The 25,431-nt window shown below is 38.4% G+C and overlaps 1 protein-coding gene across 1 annotated transcript; it reads left to right on the top strand.

Annotated features, from left to right (window-relative positions):
• Positions 1–24,666: 24,666 nt before the first annotated feature.
• Positions 24,667–25,113, top strand: LOC125823301 (uncharacterized mitochondrial protein AtMg00860-like). Its single transcript, XM_049502697.1, has one exon. It carries the CDS (start codon positions 24,667–24,669, stop codon positions 25,111–25,113), a length of 447 nt encoding a protein of 148 aa, XP_049358654.1.
• The last annotated feature ends 318 nt before the right edge of the window (positions 25,114–25,431 follow it).

Genomic DNA, 25,431 nt, shown 5'->3' with positions numbered 1-25,431 from the left:
AAAGGCAAAAATAAGTAAGTTTCTATTTGCGGTATCCGACTTAGTGAAGACAGAGTGCATAAATACTATGTTGTTAGATGATATGAATATCTCTGGGCTCATGACTCATGCTCAGCAGGTTGAGGGAGATAAGTTTAAGGAAATAGCTAAGGACAACAAGAAAGCTAGAACACAAAACTATGAGTACTCTTAGTAGAAATTGAGTGGTGGAAATCACTCATATTTTCAATAGGATCAAAATAGTAGGGAACTAGGCTCTAAGTCTCAGGGGAGTGTTTCAGTAAATAGGACCTACCCAACTTGTCCAAAGTGTGGTAAGAACCATCCGGGTGAGTGTCTTGCAGGCACGAAAGGATATTTTGGGTGTGGTCAGTTTGGCCATAGGTTGAAAAATTGCCCTTTTGTCAGGTAGGGGCAATGAGGTCAAAATAGTGGGCCTCAGTCTACATCTCTAACAGCACCAGCAAGTCACCCAACTCAGCAGGGTGTGTCATCTGGTACAGGTGGCGCTCAACGCCTTTATAGGTTGTATGCTCTCCAGGTTGGTGAAATCTTTGAATACTACTTCAAACTTCACCAAATCTCAGGTTTAGACTCAAGTAAAGCTAGGGAACACTAATCTAGTTTTAGAGACTTTAAACAAGACTTAAATCAACAAAGTATTTTTGGGGTTTTCTTCTAAAACAATTTTTATTCTTTTTCTTGTAGCAAACCCAAGACTAGAATCGTAGGAACGAATCTAAGCTCGACTATGATACAAAATGATGTAATCCTCGCTATGAAATACAGATAGAAATGTGGAAATTAAAGACAAGAAATAAATATAGATAGAATGACAGAAGAAAAGGAAATCAAAAGCAATCTAAAGGTATATTAAACCTAAAGACCTCGATTGATTAATCCGAGTCAAGCAATGAATCTCTTATGAGGACCTCAAGGGAATTGAATTCACTTCGCAACTAATGTTTCTAAGGAATAATCAACCCAAGCTTGTACCAAGCTCTCAACACTCATACAAGAATTTTAAAATATCAATATTCAAAATAGTCTACTTAAAAAGAGGACCCAAACTAGCTATTTATAATTTTAGGAAATTATTACATAGGAGGCCCAAAAGTGGCCCAAAAACCATAAAGGGCGAGCTGGGTTGTGCTAGCCTAAAGAACTCGGTGAGTCGCCAATTGGTTTGGTGAGGTGACCCCTCCTTTGAAGCCTTATGTAAATTTTGATGACTGGGGTCCTCGCCCAAGCCATTGGGCGAGTCGCCGAATGGCTCCTGCTCGCCTTAAGTGGCAGTTTCTTCAATTGCCTTCCCTTCACTTCACAAAGTGATCTTCAAAGCATGGAAACCTGTATTTTCCATCAACACAAGCTCAAAGACCTCTAACTTCATAAACAAACCTTGCATTCTCTAAAGTTCTCGAGCTTGACTTTGAGTAAACGACCTTGGTGCAATCTGAATTGCATCAATGTCGGTCCAAGAGTACGGGCTGAAGTTCACCTATCTCGCCAGGTATGCTCCACACATGGTTGCCGATCCAAGGGCACAAATGAATAAGTTCTTGCTTGGGGTATTTGATATGGTAAGACCAAGAGGACTATGCCAAACTCTTTATCAATGATATAGTCAGGTTACATAAGGTTCCCTTGTCTATCATTATAGACACAGGTCCTTAGTTTACCTCTTAATTCTGGAAGTCATTTCATAATGGTCTTGGTACTCAGGAAAATCTCAGTACAACATTTCATCCATAGATGGATGGTTAGGCAGAGCATACCATTCAAACCTTAGAGAACTTGTTGAGAGCTTTCATGATCAATTTCAAGGGTAGTTGGGATGATCACCTACCTTTCATAGAGTTCGCCTATAATAATAACTTCCATTCCAGTATTCATATTGCCCCGTATAAGGAACTTTATGTGTGTAGATGCAGGTCTCTGATTGGTTGGTTTGAAGTAGGTGAAGTAGCCTTGATTGGGACAGATTCAATTCATGAGGCTATGGAGAAACTTCAGCTCATCAGAGATAGACTAAAGATAACTTAGAGTCGTTAGAAGTCCTATGCAGATGCAAGGAGAATAGAATTAGAGTTCGAAATTGATTATTGGGTTTTTTTGAAGGTGTCATCTATGAAGGGGGTGATGAGATTTGGCAAGAAAGGGAAGCTCAGTCCTGGATATGTAGGTCCTTACAGAATCTTGAAAAGGGTTGGTAATATGGCTTATGAGTAAAAGCAGCAAGCAGAACTAGCCACGGTTCATCGAGTCTTTCACATTTCCTTGTTGAAGAAGTGTGTGGGTGATCCAACATCGATAGTACCATTAGAGAGTATGGTTGTGAAGGATAGTCTCACTTATGAAGATGTACCAGTTGAAATTCTTCACCGTCAGGTTTAGAGGTTGAGAAATAAGGAAGTCTCTTCAGTAAAGGTTTTGTGGAGGAGTCAGTTCGTAGAAAGAGCTACTTAGGAAGCAGAAGCAGCCATGATGGCCAAGTATCCTCACCTCTTTCCTTCCAATTTCGTTTCAGAGTCCCTCTCCAGTATCTCAGTTACTCTTGTCTAATCAGTCTAAGTATCTTGTTCCCTCAGTTACCCTTGCATTTCATCACATTTGCATGTTAATGGAACTCGATTCTGTTATATATCAGTTTCTAGTACCCAGTAATAGGGTGTAATGACCCGGAAGGTCATTTTTAGGAATTTTGAACTATTCGTCTAACTTTAGTTCATTAATTGATGGGTAATTTTTTTTCCTTCTAAATAATTAATCTAGTTGATGATAATAGGCCAATTCTGAAATCTATTTAAGACCCTATACTATTTGGCCCATATATAATAAAATAAGTGAGGAAAATTAATCACTTTTAGTACATAATTAATTCAGAAAAGAAATAAATAGGGAAAGAAGGAATGAACAAGGGTTGAGAACTACTTCAGGTGCTGCATTAATTGCTCTGCATATTCTCCATTGATTTATACATATATAACATGTATGAAAATAATATTATATTAGGTAGAAAAAGAATGATTTGCTTCTTAAGTTTGTAGATTCGATAGGGGCATCGTATCATTTTTTTACCCTTAATTCTTTACCAATTATTGATGGTTATTAATGGGATGATGTGTGGGCAATGATTGTCCTTTTTATAATTAATCATTAGGAATTAAGAATTTAGAAATTAGGAATTGGTTATGCAGTATGTCACTGTAAGTTGATTAGTTTGTGCGGTTAATATTTTCTAAAACTAACCGATTGTAATTTTATTTTTTATTATCGTATTATGAATCAAATAGTAATATATTGGTATATGTTATTAAATATTATCTATAGGTTATTATGTGAATACCATTAGATTTATGATATTGGATAAATTGGGATTTAACCCTAGGCTTCAAACTTAAAACCTTGATTATAGATTTAGGTGAGTTTTTGGGTCTAGGATAAAACTACATTAATATGGGTGTTGTTAGTTTCTAAATCTTATTTTGATTATGTACTTGAATAGACTGCATTGATTTGGAAGCTCAACAAAGAGGGAAGGCTCAAACCCCGAAGTGAATTGTTGATTAATTGAGGCAAGTGGATTTCTAAACCCTTGTTAAGTGTATAGATTCGTGTATTCCTGGTATTATGTGTTTGAGAGTAATGGGACTTGATGATGGGTTGACTTGTCCATATTGAATAATTCTAATAATGAAAAGCGGTAATAAAAGGTAATGTGATTAATTATTGGTGTGTGACGTGTTGAGAATGGTTGTTATTGATTCATTGTTGATGTTGTATCACGATTGTGTTGTTGTGAATTATGCATTGTTATGAAACTGGTCATCTCCTCATTATCTATGTGAACATGTCATTTGCATTGGCTCTGAGACATGGTTGTGATAAGTGTTATGTGATAAGAGAATGTACCATTTTGAAGGATGTGTCACACGCTGCAACGGATACTATATTTTGAGGGACGTGTCGCACGCCGTGACTTATACTATAATTTGAGAAAAGTGTTACACGCCACAATGAATTCTATTATCGAGGGACGTGTTACACGGTGTCACAAATTTTATTATCGAGGGATGGATGCATGGCAATATATGTCCCTCATGGGTCCCAGACTGAGAGACAACTGGTGTGTATCGTTAGGTCAGACATGAATAACTATTCTTGACATTGCATTGAAATTTTTTATCATTGATGAACTTGATCTTGTGTATTGGTGATCTTATGAGTGACTTTATGTGGAAGTTGTGGTTCATGAATATTGAGTTTGTTGTTGAGGATATGTAATTTGTTAAAGTGTTATTTTGTTGTGTGCTATGTAAACTGTGAACTGTTAGGTTGGGTTGGATTTATTCAAATTGTAGTTGTGGAGGTTAGGATGGGGTGTAAGAATTTCCTGTATTCTATTTCCTTAGCATGTGTTTAGAAGTTTACTTGCTGAGTACCGTGTGCTTTGGTACTCCCCCCTTGCTTCTACATTTTTGTAGGTTACGAGCCCAGATCTTCGTGATACCTTTTATTCTATTCTTTTATAAGCATTCCTATGGAGATTTGTGAGGTAGCTATTTTTCATCTCATCGTACCTTCTTACTTCTGTTTATGATTTTTTTTTGCTTGAGAGACAACATCATTTGAGACTTACGTATTTTCTTTCAATTATAGTATTTACATTAGAGGCTTATGCACATGACAACCAGGTTTTTGAGATTTAGTTAGGTAGACTTGTTGTCCGTATTAGTAATTGTTATTGAACTTCTATTTTTTCTATTTTCACACTTTCTCGAAATGGTTGGGTTGTAGGCTAACTTGTCTTGGTGGGATAAGACGAGTGCCATCACATCCATTTTTGGGTTGTGACCAAATGGTATCAGGGCCCCAGGTACATAGGTCTCACGTGTATACAAGCAAAGTCTATGAGAGCCTAAGAATCGGTACAGAGACGTCTTAACTTATCTTTGAGAGGCTATGAAGACTGTTAGGAAACTTCATATTTTTCATTATTTCTCACCGTGCATTCTTACCTTCTTTAGTACTGAGATATCGTATATTCTTTTGACATATGATGAGGAGTAGAGCTACTGTTATTGGTGATAGAGGGGAGGCACTTCCCAAGGTAGTTTTTGAGCCCCCAACAAGGGGTAGGGGTAGAGCTCGAGCTAGAGGTCTTGCTCGTGGAATGACACTAGCCAAAGGTCTTGGCCATGGAGCAACATCAATGAGGGGTCATGCTAGAGAAGCTCTTTAGCGCCTCAGATTGATAACCGATATGACCAGGCTCCTCTAGAGCATGCACCACACCTTTGCTTCAAGACACATTATTGACAGTCTTAAGTGCCCTTGAGTGTTTTACTCAAGGTGGTGGTGCGACCACCACACCACAGGACTCTCGGACCAGAGAGGGGGCTCAAACCCAAGAGAAGCAACAAGCTCCTGTTATTCAGGATTTGGTGGGGCAGCCACCAGTGGATCATGTGGTTGGGAATGATCTTGCACCAGTAATTAGGGGTCAAGGAGCACCTTTCGTTGTTCTGACAGAAGATAAGCAACGTAAGTATGAGAAATTTTGAATGATGGACCCACCCCAGTTTTAGGGGGTAAGAGTGAGGACGATTACGAGTTTCTGACTACATGCCATGAGTTGCTAGATGCGGTTGGGTTAGTTGAGTCCCATGGGGTTCAGTGTGCAACTTTTCAACTTCGTGGGCCAGCGAGAGAGTGGTGGAGAACTTATTCAGGATCTTTTCTAGTTGGATCTACTCCAGTGACTTGGGAGATATTTTCTACTGCCTTTCATGACCGTTTCATCCTATGGAGCGTGGGGGAGGAGGTTCGTTTGAGGTTTGAAAATATGAGACAAGATAGCGTATCTGTTACTGAGTATGAGGCTTGTTTTTGCCAGTTGTATAGGCATGCTTTGGCCATTATTCCAGATGAGAAAGAGTGGATCTGTAGATTTGTAATAGGGCAGACTTTCTCTATAAGATTGGCTGTGATTATGGAATCTCGAGAGGGGGATTACTTTCAATCCATTGTGAGCGCCGCCAAAGAGGTGGAATTGATGGAGAGAGAGGAATTTGGGAACCCTAAGAGGGCCCGTACAACAGGTCTGTTTCATGGTGCCTCATCTGGAGGAAGGGGATCAAATAGAGAGGGTGGTTCTTTTCAGCATCGGGGACCCCATTCATGCATCTATGCCAACATCCGAGGAAGTTCAGATACCTTAAGTTTCTTATAGCACAGGTCAAGGCTCGCATGGTTCATAACAACGACCTATACGGTGAGGCAATTATAGTGGGTTTTCAAGATCCGTACAACAGTTCCCGAGTCAGAGGTGTTGCTTTAGTTATGGAGATTCCAATCACTTGATGCGATAGTGTACTTCCTAGAGTGCCATGGAGGACCACAACTTAATTCTTCATTTCAAACTAGACCACCGGTACCATAGGGTAGAGGCTGACGTAGAGTTCAGTCCGGTGCATGTGGTAGAGCTTCTATTAGCGGTACTTCAGCTCAGTAGAGTGGGGGTAGAGGTACCACCCAGGTTGGAGGTGGCAAAGGGGGCCACTATTATATTTTCTCGGGGAGACCCGAGGTGAAGACTTCTAATGTTGTTATTACTAGTATCATCCCAGTATGCCATCGATACGCGTCTGTATTATTTGATATGGTGTTTACATTCTCTTATGTGTCTAGTTATTTTGCTGTTGAATTTGATATGATATGTGATAACATGAATGTACCTATTCGTGTTTCTACACCCGTGGGTGAGCCCTTAGTGGTGGATCGAATGTATTGATCCTATCTTGTTTCTTTGGAAGGGTATCACTTGGGTAAAATAAATCATTCTAGGAATGGTAGACTTTGATGTTATCTTGGTTATTAATTGGCTTTCTCCTTAGTATGCTATTCTTGATTGTAATGCTAAGACTGTGACTTTAGCAATGCCTAGTGTTCTGAGGGTTGAGTAGAAGGGTACTAGTGACTCTTATACTAATAAGGTCATCTCCTTTATGCGTGCTGAAAGATTGGCGGATAGAGGGTGTTTGTCTTACTTAGCTTTTATTCGGGACACTAGTTTTGAACAACCTCACATGGATTCTGCTCCCATGGTTCAGATGTTTCTCGATGTATTTTCTTCTAATCATCCAGGTGTTCCTCCAGATAGGGATATTAATTTTGCTATTGATTTGGAGCCAGGCACTAAGCCCATTTCTTTTCCTCCCTACCATATGGCTCCAGTAGAGTTGAAAGAGTTGAAGGATCACTTGCAGGTGAGTAAGGGCTTTATTCACTCTAGTGGGTAACCTTGGATTGCCCTTGTGTTGTTTTTCAAGAAGAAGGATGGGACTATGACGACGTGAATTGATTACAGACAGTTGAACAAGGTAACATGAAAGAATAATTATCCTCTTTCGTGTATTGATGACTTATTTGATCAACTACGGGGGGCATCGTTGTTCTCTAAGATTGATTTCAGGTGCGAATATCATCAGTTGAACATTAAGGCATCACATATCCTAAGATAATTTTTCAAACTCGGTCTGGGCATTATGAGTTTCTAGTGATGTCCTTTGGGTTGACTAATGCCCCTGTAACATTCATAAAGTTGATGTGCATGGTGTTTCGACCATACCTTATTTTTTTTGTGGTGGTCTTCATCGATGATATTTTTGTTTACTCCAGGACTGAGGAGGACCATGTTTGACACTTGAGGATTGTACTTGAGAAGCTGAGGGAAGAGAAGTTATATGCCAAGTTCTCCAACTGTGAGTTTTGGCTTAATTCTGTGACATTCTTGGGACACGTGTTAACCAAGGAGGGTATTTAAGTAGATCCAGCCAAGATTTAGGCAGTTAGAGGTTGGACGCAACCTACTTCTCCTATTGAGATTCAAGGTTTCTTGGGATTGGCAGGCTATTACTGACCATTTGTTCAGAGTTTATCTACTATTGAAGCTCCATTTACTAGATTGAGTCGACATTTTCTGGGTTTTCAGTGGTCTGATGAGTGTGAGTAAAGCTTTTAAAGGCTCAAAACTTTGTTGACTTCGCCCCGTGTGTTGACTCTACCTAAGGAAGGTGTGGACTTTACTGTTTATTGTGATGCTTCAAGAGTCGGTTTGGGTGGTGTATTGATGCAGAAGGGGAAGGTGATTCCTTATGATTCTAGGCAATTTAATATCTTTTAGAAGAACTACCATACTCATGATTTGGAGTTGCCGGCCATGGTCTTTGTACTCAAGTTATGGCGTCACTATTTCTATACGGTGCATTGCGAGATATTCACTGATCATCGGATTCTTCAATACATATTCAGTTAGTAGGATCTAAACTTAAGGCCGCATAGATGGCTTGAGTTCCTGAAGGACTATGATGTGACCATTTTATATCATCCAGGGAAAGACAATGTTGTGGCCGATGCTTTGAGTAGGAAGACTCCTAGCATGGGGAGTCTTGCAGTGATTATTATTAAGGAGAGACCGTTGGCTAAAGATGTTTAGATGTTAGCTAACAGTCTTTTCCGATTGTAGATTTCAGAGGAGAGTGATAAAATGATTGCATATATTGAGGCTCGGTCATCTTTAGTCGATCAGATTCGTGAACACCAATTTGATGATGAGAAGTTATGTCTTATTCGAGACAAAGTGTTGAGAGGGGAAGCCAATAAGGCTATCCTTGATTCTGATGGTGTCTTGAGGATCTGAGGCAGGATTTGTGTGCCCAAGACGATCGAGTTGATTAGATTGATTCTTGAGGAGGCCCATTGTTCTCGATATTCCATCCATCCAGGAGCGGCAAAAATGTATCATGATCTAAGTCACCATTACTGCTGGTGTGGGATGAAGAGGTATATTTCAAACTTTGTTTCTAGGTGTTTGACTTGCCAACAGGTCAAGTGCTAGCACCAGTATCTCGGGGGTGTATCTCAGAGGATGCCTATTCCTACTTGGAAGTGGGAGCGGATCACTATGGACTTTGTTGTGGGTTTGCCTAGCACAGTGGGTGATTATGAATCCATTTGGGTTGTTGCTGACAGGCACACCAAGTCTGCCCATTTCATTTTTGTTCGAGTGAAGTATGCGACAGAGAAGTTAGCCGAGCTATATATCAGTTAGATTGTGGGATTACATGGAGTTCTGCTTTCTATTATATTGATCGAGGTTCATTGTTCACTTCCCATTTCTGGATTGCATTACAACATGGTTTGGGTACTCAGTTAGATATAAGTACATCCTTTTACCCTTAGATAGATGGTCAGTCCGAGCAGACGATTCGTGTGTTAGAGGACATGCTTCGAGTATGTGTGATCAATTTTGGTGCTAGATGGGATCGACATTTGCTCTTAACAGAGTTTCCCTATAATAACAATTATCACTCTAGTATTCAGATGGCCCCATTTGAGGCATTGTATGTCAGAAGGTGTAAATCTGCGATCGGTTGGTTTGATTCGGCAGAGATGGACTCTTTGGATACAAACTTGCTTATAGATGCTATGGAGCAAGTTGTATGATTCAGTATAGACTGTTGACAACTCATAGTCGACAAAAAAAGTTATGTAGACCGAAGATTCAAAGCCTTAGAGTTTATGGATGGAGATCATGTTTGGCTTAGAGTGTCACCCATGAAGGGTGTGATGCGGTTCGGAAAGAAGGGCAAACTTTGCCCTAGATTCATTGGACCTTTTGAGATTTTGAGCCAAATGGGAGAGGTGGCCTATAAGTTGGCCTTGCCACCTAGTTTGTCGGCAATTCATCCTGTTTTCCATGTCTCTATGCTTCGAAAGTACATTTCGGATGAGTCTCATGTGCTTTCACTCTATTTAGCGGAGCTGGGTCCAAACTTGACATTCGAGAAGGATCATATAGCTATAGTGTATAGACAGGTTTGAAAGCATAGGACCAATGAGATTTCTTCAGTGAAAGTGCAGTGGAAGCATTGTTCAGTTGGGGAGGCGACTTGGGAGACAGAGTGTGACATGCGTGCGAGATATCCTCAACTTTTCAAACTTCAGATACTTTCTTTTACCTTATGTTCAAGGACGAACATGGTTTTTAGTGGTGGATAATGTAATAACCCGGAAGGTCATTTTTAGTAATTTTGAACTATTCATTTAACTTGAGTTAATTAATTGATGGGTAATTTTTTTTCCTTCTAAAAAATTAAGCTAGTTGATGATAATGGGCCAAGTCTGAAATATATTTAAGAGTCAATACTATTTGGCCCATATCTATATTTTTACCTAAAAAGCATGAACTCCTAACTTGAATATTAAATTATTATAATATCCCTAACTTAGGTTGTGACTTTTTTGATGAGTTGTGACTTTTTCGATAAGTTGTTACTTTTTTCGAAGGGTTATGATTTTTCGATGAGTTGTGACTTTTCCGAAGAGTTGTGACTTTTTCAATAAGTTGTGACTGTTCCAAAGAGTTGTGACTTTTTCAATAAGTTGTGACTTTTCCAAAGGGTTGTGACTTCTCGAAAAGGTCATGACTTTTCAGAAAAGACACAAAAAATATTTGTTCATACTAGCCTCTGTTGACTATAAATAGAGGGGTTTCATCTCAGTTTTTAACTACAATTTTTTTTAATCGTCTACTCATCTTCTTCTTGCATTTTTAATTTTTTTGTGTGATTTATTGTCGCTGAGTGAGTTCGAAGTTTAGTGGAATATGAGGTACCACTATTGTGATGAAGTAAGTCATTCTACCCTAAGATGGTATATTCCATAACCTCTATACCCTCGAGTACTTGAGGAAAGTAATTTTGATGATATAATAATTATTTTTTTGCTTAATATATACATTAGTATGTAACGTTCCAAATGATGTAGTCTAAATTCATTTGTTTCTGTTTACAATTTCTCTTGTAATATAGATATATGCTTCTGAATATCTTTTTTCCAAATTTTAGAGAATTGTCATGATTTATTTTTTATGCTCAAGACAAATAAATGACTTTATTTATCAATGCTACTTATGTGATTCAGATTCTCAGGAATTTTGCTTCAAAATAGTTATTACTATATAAACATTGCCCTTTTGTTTTACTTATTTACTATTTCTTAATGTTTCAGTAGTTTAGACGAAGAAAAGTTCATTTGACTTGTAATGACGCCAGTTGAAGTTTGTAGTAGTAATTTTTATTATTTATTTAATAGTTAAATGAGATAAATATTTTCATTAATGCAAATATATATATTTATATTTGGGTAGGTGTTTGTATTTAAATTTAAATATTATATATGTCACAAATATATTATCAAGTTAACAAGATCTTCTAACTTCAAAATATATTATTTTAAAATGTTCAGAGTTTTTTTTAAAAAAAAAACTAACTCACAACAAATGTGAAAATATGTGAATATATAAAATGTAGTTGTTCTCTTCACATGTTCATATGACATCTAATCAATTTAATATGAAATACACATGCAAAACACATCTGGTAAGGTGACAAGAAAAATACAAAGCAAATATTGTCTATAAGGTAATATTAGTGGGATAAGAGGTTTGTGTGAATAAGATATATGTATAGCGAGGAGGTAAATTTTCTAGCAAACCAAGACGGTGGTTATCTTTCAAACTACCCAAGGCAGGGTGGTAACCAAAATTGGGCTAGAGACGAAGGATGGAAAGATCGAGATCGTGAATGGAGGAATCAGAATCCAATTTGGAAGGATGGGGAGAAGGATAGATATGTGCCTCCCCACGAGCGACAAAAGCCCAAGTATTCGGAAGGTGGTAGGTCCGAGGATATGCTCTCGCGTATCCTAAACAAAGTTGAAGGGTGACATAAAATGCTAAAAGGCATGAAAGAACATGTGTCTACCCTTAACCAAACCGTCACCTCTCATTCAGTTTCAATTAAGCAGTTGGAGACCCAAATGGGTCATATCTCTTCTCATCTTAACCCAAGATAGCAGGGGGTTTTGCCTAGTGACACTATGGCTAACCCCAAGAGTGAGGTCTGAAGGTTGACTTGCGTCATGCCACGACATTAACTAAGGTGTTGTTTGGGAGGCAACCCAAAATCCCTTACTTTCTTTAGTTATCTTGATAAATAATAGTGTGTTGATTGTGCAGATGGAAGTGTGGGGAGTGCACAAAAAGTGCAGATTGGTGAGGAATACAATCTGTCGGCGAGTCGCGGAAAGGATCGGCGAAGCTGATCTTACCTACCGTTTGATTCAATACATCTTAACGATTGGGACTGTAAAACTTGGCGGAGTGTGAATTTTGTCAGCATATCGCTAACTCGATTGGCGATCTTGACGAAGATCGCCGATGCAACGCCCACCTGAACCGAAAACTCTGTTATATTCGGGGAAAATATCAGATGTTCAGAACTTCGCCGGGTGATTGTACAAACCTGCATCAGATATCGCCTAATGAGCAGAAATTGGACGGTCACAAGCCACAAGTTTAAAAGTTCTATTTCATTCACTTCCTTTCACTTTGTCCCTTTTTCAAATTCACACTCGCACCCTAGTAGTTACATTTTTTGTATGCTTAGAGTATTTAAAGTATCTAATTGTGCGCGCATTTGGATCACATTGCTGCCTAGCACGTCAGTGCAATCTAATTCAGCACCAAAAGTTGGTAATCGAACCCCTCAGTTGTTTTATCAAAACTTGTACTCATCTGCATAATGTTTGATAGTATAAAATCTCTATTGAGTCTCTGAGTCTATGGAATTGCATTGCACTATCGATTATTTGTCGGTAGTATTTGCGAAATCGGTGAAATCCCACTAGGCTGTGCTTTTGAGTTAAATTATTTTGCTATGGGATTGCTAAAATTGTGTTGGGTCTCTATTGAATTTGTGTTGTACAAACTTGCATCACGTTATTAGGGGTTGAGGGATTGGATTCGAAAGAAATGGGTTAAAAATAGACATGTGGGGTAGTTTGGCGAGTCAAAGTAATCTCACCGAATTGCTCGGTGGTTCGCCTAACATCCCCATTTCACCTTTAACTGCTTGATTGATCTGTTGCTTTCGGTGTTAAGTCTGATGTCACCAAGCACACTCGATGACTCGCTGAAAGCCTCCTTATCCACCCTCTGTCTGCACCCTCGTACCATCTATGCATCATTTTCAGTGAGCTGGCTAATTGGATGCGTAATTCACCAACTGTTTTGGTGAAGCTATTCTGCACGCAGGACTCCCCTGCTCCATGTTTAAATTTTGTCTAACTTTGTCTCGAAGTCTTTTACAGAAATGGCTAGACCTAAGGTCGCAGGGAGAGAGGTGCCACCCCGACATGTAAGAGCACGAGATTTCAAAAGAGACGAGAAGATAGCAGAGATGCCAAAAGAGAGGAGAGAAAGTAAGAAAGTGAGCTCCAGTAGAAGGGTCCCCATTGATCCCACTACCCCTTTGTGGAAACGTGGAGTCTACACTGCTATAAAAAAAAATTTGGCAAGCCATGACGTAGACAGAATGGTTGCTGCTAACATCGCTGCAGAAGCCAGGGCAAATGAGCACAATGAGAACCAGAATGACAATCCGGGGACCATTGTTGAATTCCAGGCTATTACATCAGGCAACGATTCCCCGACAGATGGAGCAAGCGTGTAGCTCTTTACCTCCCTCTCTATCTTTCTTTACTTTCACTGTTGGATATTCATCATTTGCATTTGAGGACAAATTGCATTTCGTGGTGGAGTGAGGCCCACCTTGTTTGCTTGTTATGGATATTCGTGTTTTGTATATATTTGGGCTGTTCTGTTTAAAATTGTTGTTAAACTGCTTTTTGTAGATGTTTGAGCTCATGGCTTGCTTTTGTTTTAAATTACAAAAATGATTTTGACCCTTTCGAAAAGTTTTAAAATTTTCCTAAAATCTTTGCCACCTCTCGTGTGTTGAAAGTGGTTGTTCCTTTGTGAAATTTTAAGTCTCAGTTCGATCAATACTAATGACTTGAATAGTGCAACCAATCGAACAAACATGAATGCGTGACTACGACGACACCAAATGAAGTTGCATAGACAATATGTGAACTCTTTGCATCTTGTTGTGATGAGCCACTTATCGAATTGATTCTCTTGTAATGACCGTTGCACAGTAGCGAAAGTGTGTAGTCTTGTTTGACTTAAGTGTCGATACCTTGTGTGATTAGCTTACTTTGAACCATGGATGAATAAATGTAGAATTTGCCCTATTAGTCTGATTGATTTAGAAAGGTTTGCTCTTGAATTGATCTAAGGCAACTTTAAAGAGTGTGAGCCAAATCTGACATATACCTCTTTTGTGGCCTACATGTGAGCGTGTGAAACTCTTTTGAACACCCCTTTAGCCATACCTTTCTTTGGAAGAACCTTGATGAACCCTAGACCTTACTTTACCACTACCTATAATCCTCTTGATATGTGGTTTAGTGAATAGCCAACTTAGGCCAAAAGCCTAAGTTGGGGGTGTGGTGAAAAGGAAGAGGAGAAGTCAAGATGTGCAAGAAAAGTCTCCCTCAATCTCATGATATTGCAAAACAAAATGAAAATTCTTTCCAAAAATAAAAATAAACATATGTAGAATAAAAAGTGCAAAAAGGAATTGGGTTTCCAAGCAATACATGGAGAGAGAATAAAAGGATGACTTAGAAGCACTAGAAGAAAAAGTGAAAAGGAAAAGGAAAAGGACGTTTTGAGAACACCACACCTCACGAGGATGAAGAAGTCATTGAGCCTAAATGATCATACCTTTGCACTCAGCCCCATTACAAGCCTTGAAAAAACCTTTTTGATCTTGAGTAAGCCAATTCAAAAGTCGATTGGAAAATAAGGGTAAACCTATGGGTGAAAACATGCATTTTGTTCCTCTTTTTGAGTGTGAGCATCGCTTCTGATTCCTGATCTTAAATTGATTAACCTCTAGGTGTGAATATGGAATCATTCTTTGTGTGAGGGCATTTAGATACTTTTTGTTGAGCTTGAACTTGAACAAGTAGCAAGTATTGCGAGCATGAGAATCTTTAGTAATGGTGTGTCACAACTTGAATCTTTAAGTACACAATTGATCTTTGCATAAGTAATTTGAGTCTTGTTATGTACATTCATGATTGAGTTTTGTGTAGCACTGTTTGAGACACTCTTTTTAAATAGCTGAACGTTGCTTGAGGATAAACAAAAGTTTAAGTTGGGGGTGTTGATGAGTCCACAAATTGGACTCATTTAGGGCTATATTTTAATAGAAATTGTGTCCTCAAATGCTTATTTAATCTCAATATCTGATGAAAACCTTTAAGTTTCAGGAATTTCGAGTTTGAAAGATAGCATGGACACTACTTCGCAAAAGGGAATGAAAAGGCTGAAAGAACAAGAAAAGGAAGGCCTGAGGATCACCGAGTCCACTTGGCGAATCGCCGAAGGATACCACTTCGCCTTTTGTTCCAGTGTGCTGAGGCCTGAAGGAAAGGATCAAGTCGGTGGAAAAGAGAGCAGTCAGCGCATAGCCGAGGAGTTCCGCGAAGCAGTACTATGTAGCCCAATGACCCAGAGCATGACGATGCCGAAGGATGGTGCAAGATGGCGATGAAATACACCAAATGATGAATCGCCCAGTTGATCGACAATTCCGACTAATGTCGCCGGATGATCTGCCGCAACATAGATTTTTGAAAACTATAAATACTCATTGAGAGTTATAGCTTAGTATCAGAACTCTTAGTATTATTAGAAAATATCATAGTTTTTAGTACTTTTTACATTTTACTCTCAAGTTTGGAGAGGGTTTTGGGAACTTGAAGAAAGGAGTTCATCTTCCCCAAGTTGGAAGTGGGTCTTCCCTATTCTTCTTCTTTTGCTTAAATCAAGGTTTAATTTCTTATACCCATTTGATTTCACTATTATTTTAGGTGTATTTTTTTATTTCTTGATGTGTGGCTAAACACCCCCATTTTTGGGGTGTGATTTAGCAAATATGTGTTGATATTATTGTTGGGTCTTGCTTGCTGATAGGTTAGATGTATTTGAATGGTGATTTCACCTAGTGGTTGTGGTTTTATTTAATGGGTTTGTAGTTGCAAATATAAAGTCACCCATGTGTTTTAGGCTTGCCCGAGAGGGAGGTCACGAAACCAAGACCACTAGACTGATGGCCTAAGGAGTGGGTCGACATGAGGTTCAGCCCGAGAGGGTGAGCCCTAGTCCCATATCCTAACACTCAACTCTAGAGAGTAAGTGGGGTAAGCCGCAGGCTGGCTTTCATGCGGCAAATGGGTGTCCGAGAGGAATGCATTTGAAACAGGATAAGTTGCTTGAGAGGGAACTTATTTTCATATAAAGGTTAGCCTAGCCACTATTATCTTACAATTTTCCTATCAAAAGCATGTACCCAACTACTTATCTCAACTTGTATTGCGGTCACACCCCAAGAACTCTTCCCCATACTTGATTTTCTTGTCATTTTTATTGTTTTTGCTATACTTGTGACAAAACCCCCAAATTGATGTTTGACACTTTTGTGTCCCCCTTTGATTTAGAATGTTTTTAATCGTTAATGTCTTTAGCTACGACTAGTTAGAACTAAATTTTATTTTTCTATTAATTCTCAAAACCGCTCCCTTGGGACACGACCCCAACCCTTGGTTGGGTTACTATATTATCAACGATCGTAGACACTTGTACCATAGGTTAGTGTCGTTGGTCACGATAAGCATCATCGACCATGGCAAGCTGTTAGTATTTGCGCTTCTTTTTTTTATCTTCTGCTTTCCACTCCTCTTTTAGACCTAAACTCTATATCTCAGAAATGTTGTGGGTAGTTATCCCCAAAATTTTCTCAATTTTTGAGTTCCATTTCTTCAGCTTGTTACTCCAATGCTTCTTATGAGATATATGAAGTCCCATATTCTAGAAGTTGTTCCTAAGCTGACATGATTCTGATGAACACGATATGAATCAGTAAAATATCTCTATGTTTGCTTTTTGTTCATCCTAAGAATTTTAAAAAACCTTCGAGTATTGCAAAAGTTGTGTGACTGTGGTGCAGATCTTCTTTAAAAATATGTCATTTTCCTCTGCCACATATAAGAAATAGTATAACTTGTTTCGTGTATGTGGCTTGCTTGATAAAAATATGTATGTTATTCTCATCAGATGCTTATGATAAAAGCTTATGGCTGCTATGTTTTATTTCCTTGGTGTGTATCCTTAGATTAGCTAATTGATGTTTGTCCATATTCACAATCTTCTTAGCATGTGTATAATAGTTGCATGCAGATCTTTGGGAACTTTTAATTAAGTACTTATCTACTTGATTCTTCATTAAATAAACTATTCAAAGTTTTAAGTGTGGTTTCATTTTGTAGCTTTCATCCTGGCTCAATACACGAGTTTTTAATTGCTATTAAATAGGTCTATACATTTCTTTTGTGTAGAGCACAAATTTCCCTAAATATCCCAAATAATTTTTCACTGTTTCTTCTGGAGATGTCGAATTTTCTTCCTATTTTATAGCTTTAAGATCAGATTGAGTCATTAATCACTGTAAGGTGTTCGACAATATGCCAAAGAAAATGAACAATTTACCTGGAATATATTCTTCTAGAAACTTGTAGGCCCCTATCTATTCCATCTCTCAACCCTTTGGACTCCATATATCTTTTGACTCTATATATGTGGGCACCTAATATCTATGAGGGTTCACCGATGTTATAATTTTATATTCTTTTGAGATTTTAGTTTGGGTCAAAGAATGAACTATGTGATTTTCTTAGGAAATTGAAAATTCATTGCAACAAGCATGTCGACAAGTAATAATGATGCCCCCCAGAAGCCTGAAAATATCAAGGAACAACAATGTATCCACATAAATATGCAACGTCGTACTAGATATGCGCAAATGTCACTAGAAATTAAACAGTTGTTTCTATCTCAACAACAAGCTAAAATAACCGAATAAAAAAGGCAACGCCTCTTGCAACATTCAAATAACACGATATCGTCATCACATGTCAATAGTCAACAAGGAAACCAAAATATGCTTACAATTTCTTATCCTTCATTTGCTACAGACGAAGGTTAGAAAAACTAAATTTACGCATAATGTCACTTGTGTTGGTATATGTATACTTTTATACATAATTAATTTGTTATCGACTATGGTACTTTAAATTTTGCTACGCTAATACTGCATTTAAGTTCTCCTCATAATAGTATTATAATTTATCATGTATAGGTAAAAAAGAATTAGAAATCAATTTACAGAACAATAATTTGTTGTCAAAAAATTATATGCAGCTAAAAAAAGTTCCTGATTGTAAATTTTGTTCAGTAAAAAGTTTTGAATATGAATCACCCAGTTTTTTTGTGATAATGGATCAATTAAACTGATTTCTCATCAAATGCCCACGGAGTTAAGCAATCTCTTTCTGGGCAACAATGAAGAATGTAAACATTTTCGTACCTACAATAGAACATTCAATATAGCAATTCAACAACAACAATAAATCGGACCCACTTCTAATTAGCACTATAATCAAAAAAATTTAACACCCACTTAACTAAATTAAGTAATTGATCTCATTGTCAAATCCCTAAAAATGGGGTTTTAGCTAGTCATCATAAAGATTAAAAATTTAATACCTATTACATGCTCCATAAATGGGTATTGATTTCCACAATCTAAAAATGAACAAATCTTCCTTAAATTGCAATACCCACTGTGAAATCTACTTAAAAAATTCTTCAAAACTAACAAGAATGGTGTTTTTGTTGTAAATCCCTATTTTCACAATGTTAGGATACCTTCTCTATTCCAAATATCAATTTATACTGACCCAAGATTTACCCTTTTGGGTCCAATCGGTGAGGAAAGTCGGACTTCGCCAACTGGTCAGCAATGCAGCAATCGCCCCTGTCCATCGCCTTCTTGTTTCATGTTTTTATCCAATATGCACTGTAACATTAGGCTGTCTATATCGGGATCAACGATCACTTCCACGATGTGCCCATTCATTACTTTCGGTGGTACATCCTCTCTTCACCGATCCATTCGGTGACTAGCCATTATGGAACACAATTTGCCCGAATTTCTCTCATCTCAGACTTGGTGTACTAAAAAATTGGATGGGCTAAAGGGCCACTTGGCGAACCGCCGAGTGTTCTTGGTGCTCGCCAGGATCGCTCTTCTCCACTCCTTTGCCTTGTTAATTCCTTTTTGTCCGGTAGTGTCCTTGCCTTGCTCCTTAGCCATAGATGCTGCATATCAAAACTTTATCATTAGTTTAGAGCATAAATTAGGTATTTGAGGACTCTAACATTATCAAAACAAAGCACTAAATGAGTCCAAATCTCTGACTCATTAACCCCCCAACTTAAACTTTTACTTGTCCTAAAGTAAAACTCAAGATCAGCAGTTCAATAAGGATGTCTCAAATAGTGTTGCATAAGACCCTACATGAATGAACACAAAAGGGTCAAACTACACATACAATGCTCAATCGTGCACTCAAAGATTCCATTTGTGACTTACCATCATCAAGATTGCTCAGGGTCACAATGCTTGCTTCAAATGCAAGTTCAAGCTCAACAAAGGTACTCAAATTCCCTCATAACAAAGATGATTCCATATTCACACAAAACACTTCAACAATTTAAAGTCCCGGAATCACATGCTACTCTCACACTCACAAAGATGAACACATGTATGACTCCACCCATAGGTTTGCCCTTATTTTCCAATGAACATTCGTTTCAGCTCACTCAAGATAACAAAGGTCCTCTCAAGGCTTTTAATGGGGCTGAGTGTAACGGTATGGTCATTTAGGATTAGTGGCTTCTACCTTCATGAAGTATGGTCTGAACATCACTTTCCTCCTCTTCTTTAACATTTCAAACATCCTCATAATCCACCCCATTATTCAACTTCATATGAACTAACATATACCCTATTTCTTTAGCAATCTTCACTACTTTATTTAACAATTAATTTTTATTTTTTACATGGAGGGGTTCTGATAAGTCCACAATGTGGAATCATTTACGACTTTATTTTAACAGAATTAGTGTCCTCAAATACATGTTCTATGTCAATGAATGATGTAAATCTCTGAATTGTAGGTTGCATGGACACTATTGATCAAAAAAAGAAAAAAACAATCTAAAGGAATGAAGAAATGAACACATGATGATCGATGATGTCATTCGGTGAATCGCCAAGATACCGCCTAAAGTTACAGAATGTCGGAGCTAAAATGTGGTGAATTCGGCAAGCAACAACTATATTCGGCGTATCGGCGATCTAGTCAGCGAAGGACAACCAGGTCGCCAAAAGTGCTAAAGAAGATTCAAGCAAGTTCTAATGGGCGAGATGGAACGACAAAGGGTGAATTGCGGAGTAATTCGGTGATCCCGACTTGGATCACCTAAAGTTACAGTAGCCAGACCAACAATAAGCGAAAAATGAAGGCGAGATGAAAAACAATCGGTGATTCACCGATCTGTCAGCGACACCCGACTTACTTTATCGAGTGGTCATAAGCAGTGACACTTTAGACTTGTTTAAATTAGATTTGGCTAGAGAGAGAAATTCATTCATAACATGAGGAAGGAATTACTTAGTGAGAAAACACTACCAAAGGGTTTAGTTAGTGATTTTAGCAAGATTTTGAGAGAGATTTTGTAAGACAGGAGATTATCAATAGATTTAAATCTATAATTCTCATTTTGTACCCAACTATGGGAGTGATAGTTGATTTTGATTTTCTTAATTTTGAGATGACTGGCTAAAACTCTTTACTTGGGGTTTTGATCATGAAGCCAATAGTTGAATTTACTTAGTGGGTGTTTGTTAGTTCTGAAGAATGATGTTAATTTGAACTGGGTCTAAGTTGTTGCTGTGTTTCGAGGTTGAATTGCGCAACTTCGTGTAGCAATTTCAGTGTTGTGCACTTGCTCGAGAGAGAGGTGTGGAACCAAGGTGGCAATATTAGAGTCCTTAGTAGTAGGTTTCCTTGGTTTCAACTTGAGAGAGTGAAACAAGTAATCCATCCTTTGTATTTAACTCGAGAGAGTGGATTTGATGAGGGTAAAGAGCTGGGCCTCTTTCGATTGGTGTTGAAGTTCGAGAGAATTCAACATAGAAAAGGTAATTGTTCGACAGAAAGTTACTTTATACATGATTCAACCTACCCAAAACAAATGATCCCATTATGAGCAGTAACGTTTATCCACTTTGTTGAGATTCAATAATTGGCTGATCAATTCCCAATCTTTACTCTAATATTTGATTGTATGTGTTGTAGTGTAAATTTTGATTGGTAGTTAAAACCTAAAATTTGAGATTTGAACATTAATTGTGCAAGAATTGTTTGATTGAAGAGGTTGTCATTGTACTTTTATTATTGAATTTAAAGGAAGTACTACTCCTCGTGGGATCAACTCCAACTCACGTAGTTGGGTTATTATACAAACAAACGATCGTTGGCATTTAGTATTGGATGAAATGCCTTGAAACGTTAATCAAAATGGCGCCGCTGCCAGGGAGTAGTGTTACTTAGAATTCTTTGATTGAAGATTTGACACTCTCAAATTTTTTGGCTATAGTTGAATTAGTTTTGGCTGCTTTGTGTAAATGTTGGTTGGACTACGTAAAAGTGAACATGAGTGAGGAAGATATGAAGGACCGCCATGCAGGTCATCAAGATGGTATAGACGACATCAATATTGTCTACAACCCAGGTCAATCGGGTGGAATATGTGCAATTTTCATCCCACAAACTGATGAGAATGCAATGTTTGAAGTCACTAGCACAACTCTTCATCTTCTCCAAATGAGGGGACTATATGGAGGGCTAGATCACGAACACTCGCATGAGCATGTGAGAAACTTTATAGAGGTTTGGAGCCCTTTTTCATTCAAAAATGTGTCACAAGAGTCAATTCGGTTGCGTTAAGTGGTTAGCCGAGTTACCAAACAATTCCATCACATCATGAGAGGAGCTGGTTATAACATTTAACACAAGATTCTTTCCTCCATCAATAATGATGAAACTTAGGGATGAAATTCAAAGTTTCAAGCGACGGGAGGGGGAACCCATCTGTGAAATGTGGGTGGGATTCAAGAAGCTCCTCTTAAATGCCAAACTCATGGGCTACCAAACGATTTGTTACTTCAATATTTCTATCAGAGTCTCGATTCGGTTAATAAAGTAGTGGCTGATCAATTGGTACGAGGAGGAATAATGTTACAATCATTTGAGGTAGCGTTGTTTCTTCTGGATGATATGACTAGAATAAACCAAGTGTGGTACTCCTAAGAGGATCAAGTCTCTCAATTTGAATTTAGATTACGCAAAAGCAACTTGATAAAGAGAGAGAGGGATGAAAACATCAAGAAGATGTTAACCCAAATGGAAGTTCTACAAGAGCACATGGAGGGGACATGTGAAGTGTTTAGAGTTGAGGAGGGTTCTTCTTCCGGTTACTCAAGGCCGGAGGAGAATAAAGTTGGAACTCCAAGAGATATGAGGAGGGTTTCCACTAACGCTATCTACAGCGAGGCAGAAATCAAGGTTGGAACTATCATAAGGGAGAAAAACAAAGGAAATACTATCAAGATTGGGCCAAGCAAAATGATTATTGGAGAAGGGAAGATGATTATGAGGAGAACCATACTCACTCAAGTGAAAACCCAAAATCAAAAGGGAGTGCAAGCAGTCCCCGGGTGAATGACTTGTTGTCACGCATACTTGACAAAGTTGAAGGTTTAGATGATTTGTTGAAAGGGATGAAATATGACTTTTCATCACTGAACCATAAAGTGAACTCTCATGCCGACGCCATCGATACACTTTAAGGGCAACAGGGTTTAATATCAGCTCATTTGAAACCAAAGATAACGATGGAAGATGACGATAGAGGGTTGGTTGTCGTTACTCGTAGCAGAAAGGTGGCAATAGGTAATGTGATGGGAAATAAAGATTCTCAAAAGCATGAAGAAGGTAAAGGCATGGAAGAACAAGAGTTACTTATTCATCAAAACCTTGCCAAAGAACCACAAAAGGAAGTGGAACAACACATTCAAATTCCAGAAGTCATGCAGCCTTTACCCAAAATACCTCCACCATTTCCCCACGTTTAAAGAATAAAAATAAAGATGAGAAGTTCAAGAAGTTCTTATCAGTGCTCAAGACACTATCAATCAACCTCCCCCTTGTGAAAGCATTGTTGGGAATGCCGGGATACGCCAAGTTCAATAAAGAGTTGTTCACGAAGAAAAGGAGTTTGGATTTTGACACAATTGAACTTTCCTATAATTGCAGTGCAATTATGACTAAGGAGCTGATCAAAAATAGAAGATCCCGGGGCATTCAACATTTTGTGCACCATAGGTATGCTCCAATTCGCTAAAGCTTTATGCGACCTAGGAGCAAGCATCAACTTAATGCCCTATGCGATATACAAACAACTTGGGTTAGGTGAACCGAAAACAACCACAATGAAACTATTGATGGCAGACCGTTCAATCAAACATCCCGTGGGGATACTTTATGACATCTTGGTGAAGGTTGATCAATCATTTTTTCAGCTGATTTTGTTATTTTAGATTGTGAAATAAATGCTGAAATTCCCATTATTTTGGAAAGGCCATTCTTAGCAACCGAGAGAGCATTAGTGGATGTTGAAAGTAGAGAATTGAGGTTTCGGGTGAACGAAGATGTAGTAACTTTCAATATTTGTAAATCCATGAAACACCCAAGTGATATTCATGTAGTGTCTACTGATGATATTATCAATGAGGCGGTAGCTAGTGTAAGCCATTCGATGTGCATGAATGAACCCCTTGAAGCCGTAATTGCTAATTATGATGAATCCGAAATTCAGGGCTATGAGGAGGTAGTAGCTACTTTGACAGGTTTCAGAGAGTATTCAAAGACTCCAATCGAGTTGTATATTAACCTAAAAAATAAAGAGACTCCTCCCGTAAAGCCATCAAACAGAAGAACCACCTGATCTGGAATTGCAAACACTTCCCTCTCATCTCCGATATGCTTTCTTGGAGGTAAATAATAGTTTACAGGTGATCATTGCAGCTGACTTTCTTGAATGGTAGGTGAAACTGCTACTTGAAGTATTGCGAAAACATATAAAAGCTATAATATGGACCATCACTGATATACTAGGCATCCCTCCCAATATTTGTACTCACAAAATCCAGCTTGATAATGAGTGTAAGCCTAGTGTTGAGCATCAGCGAAGATTAAACCCACCAAAGCAAGAAGTGGTAAAAAAAGGAGATCATTAAGTGGTTGGACGCAAGTGTAATCTACCCTATTGCAGATAACAAATGGGTAAGTCTGGTGCAATGTGTACCGAAAAAGGTAGGTGTCACCGTAGTCCCAAATGCAAAGGGGTAGCTTGTGCCAACTAGACCGATGACCGGGTGGAGAGTATGCATAGATTATCGAAAGTTAAATTTGTGGACTAGAAAAGATCACTTTCCTATGTCATTCATGGATCAAATGCTTGACAAGCTATCAGGGAGAGGTTGGTACTGCTTTTTAGATGGGTATTCCGGTTACAACCAAATCTCCATCGCACTAGAAGACCAAGAGAATACCATCCTCATATGCCCCTATGGGACTTTTTCCTTTAAAAGGATGCCCTACGGGTTATGCAATGCTCCGATAACCTTCCAACGTTGCATGTTATCAATTTTTGCCGACATGGTAGAAGACTCAATGGAGGTATTTATGGATGACTTCTCAGTTATGGATGATACCTTCGAGACGTGCTTAGTACACTTAGGACAAGTTCTCCAAAGATGTATGGAGAAGAACTTGGTCCTCAACTGGGAAAAGTGTCACTTCATGGTTAAAGAAGGAATAGTACTGGGTCACAAGGTGTCTCAAAAGGGGTTGGAGGTTGATAGAGCAAAGGTTGAAGTTATTGAGGAATTTCCACCACCAATTTTGGTTAAGGGGGTTCGTAGCTTCTTAGGACATATCGGTTTCTACCGGAGGTTCATCAAAGACTTCTCAAAGATTGCGCATCCTTTATGCAAACTCTTAGAGAAAGAGGTGAAATTCCATTTTGATGATGCTTGTATGATATCTTTCCGGTTCTTGAAGGAAAAATTAGCATCGACCCCAATCATTATCAATCCTGATTGATCAGAATCTTTCGAAGTAATGTGTGATGCAAGTGGAACGACATTGGGTGTTGTGTTGGGGCAGAAACACAATAAATTTTTTCACCCAATTTATTACGTAAACAAGACTCTAAACCGTGCTCAGCGTAATTATATCGTGACTGAAGAAGAATTGCTTGCAGTAGTCTGTGCATTTGAGAAATTTCGGGTGTACTTATTTGGCTCTAAAGTAATTATTCACACTGATCATGATGCACTCCGTTACCTAATGGAAAATAAGGATGCAAAACCAAGGTTGATAAGGTGGGTGCTCCTATTGCAAGAATTTGACTTTGGGGTC

Source organism: Solanum verrucosum, unplaced genomic scaffold, assembly GCF_900185275.1.
Source record: "Solanum verrucosum unplaced genomic scaffold, falcon-dt-bn FXZP01001320.1, whole genome shotgun sequence".
Taxonomy (NCBI): Eukaryota; Viridiplantae; Streptophyta; class Magnoliopsida; order Solanales; family Solanaceae; genus Solanum; species Solanum verrucosum.
Note: the sequence above shows the minus strand (reverse complement) of the source record. Positions and strands in the feature narration are given on the sequence as shown.

Excerpts from the sequence above, each read along its gene's own strand:
- LOC125823301 (XM_049502697.1), top strand. The coding sequence starts at position 24,667 with ATGGTAGAAGACTCAATGGAGGTATTTATGGATGACTTCTCAGTTATG.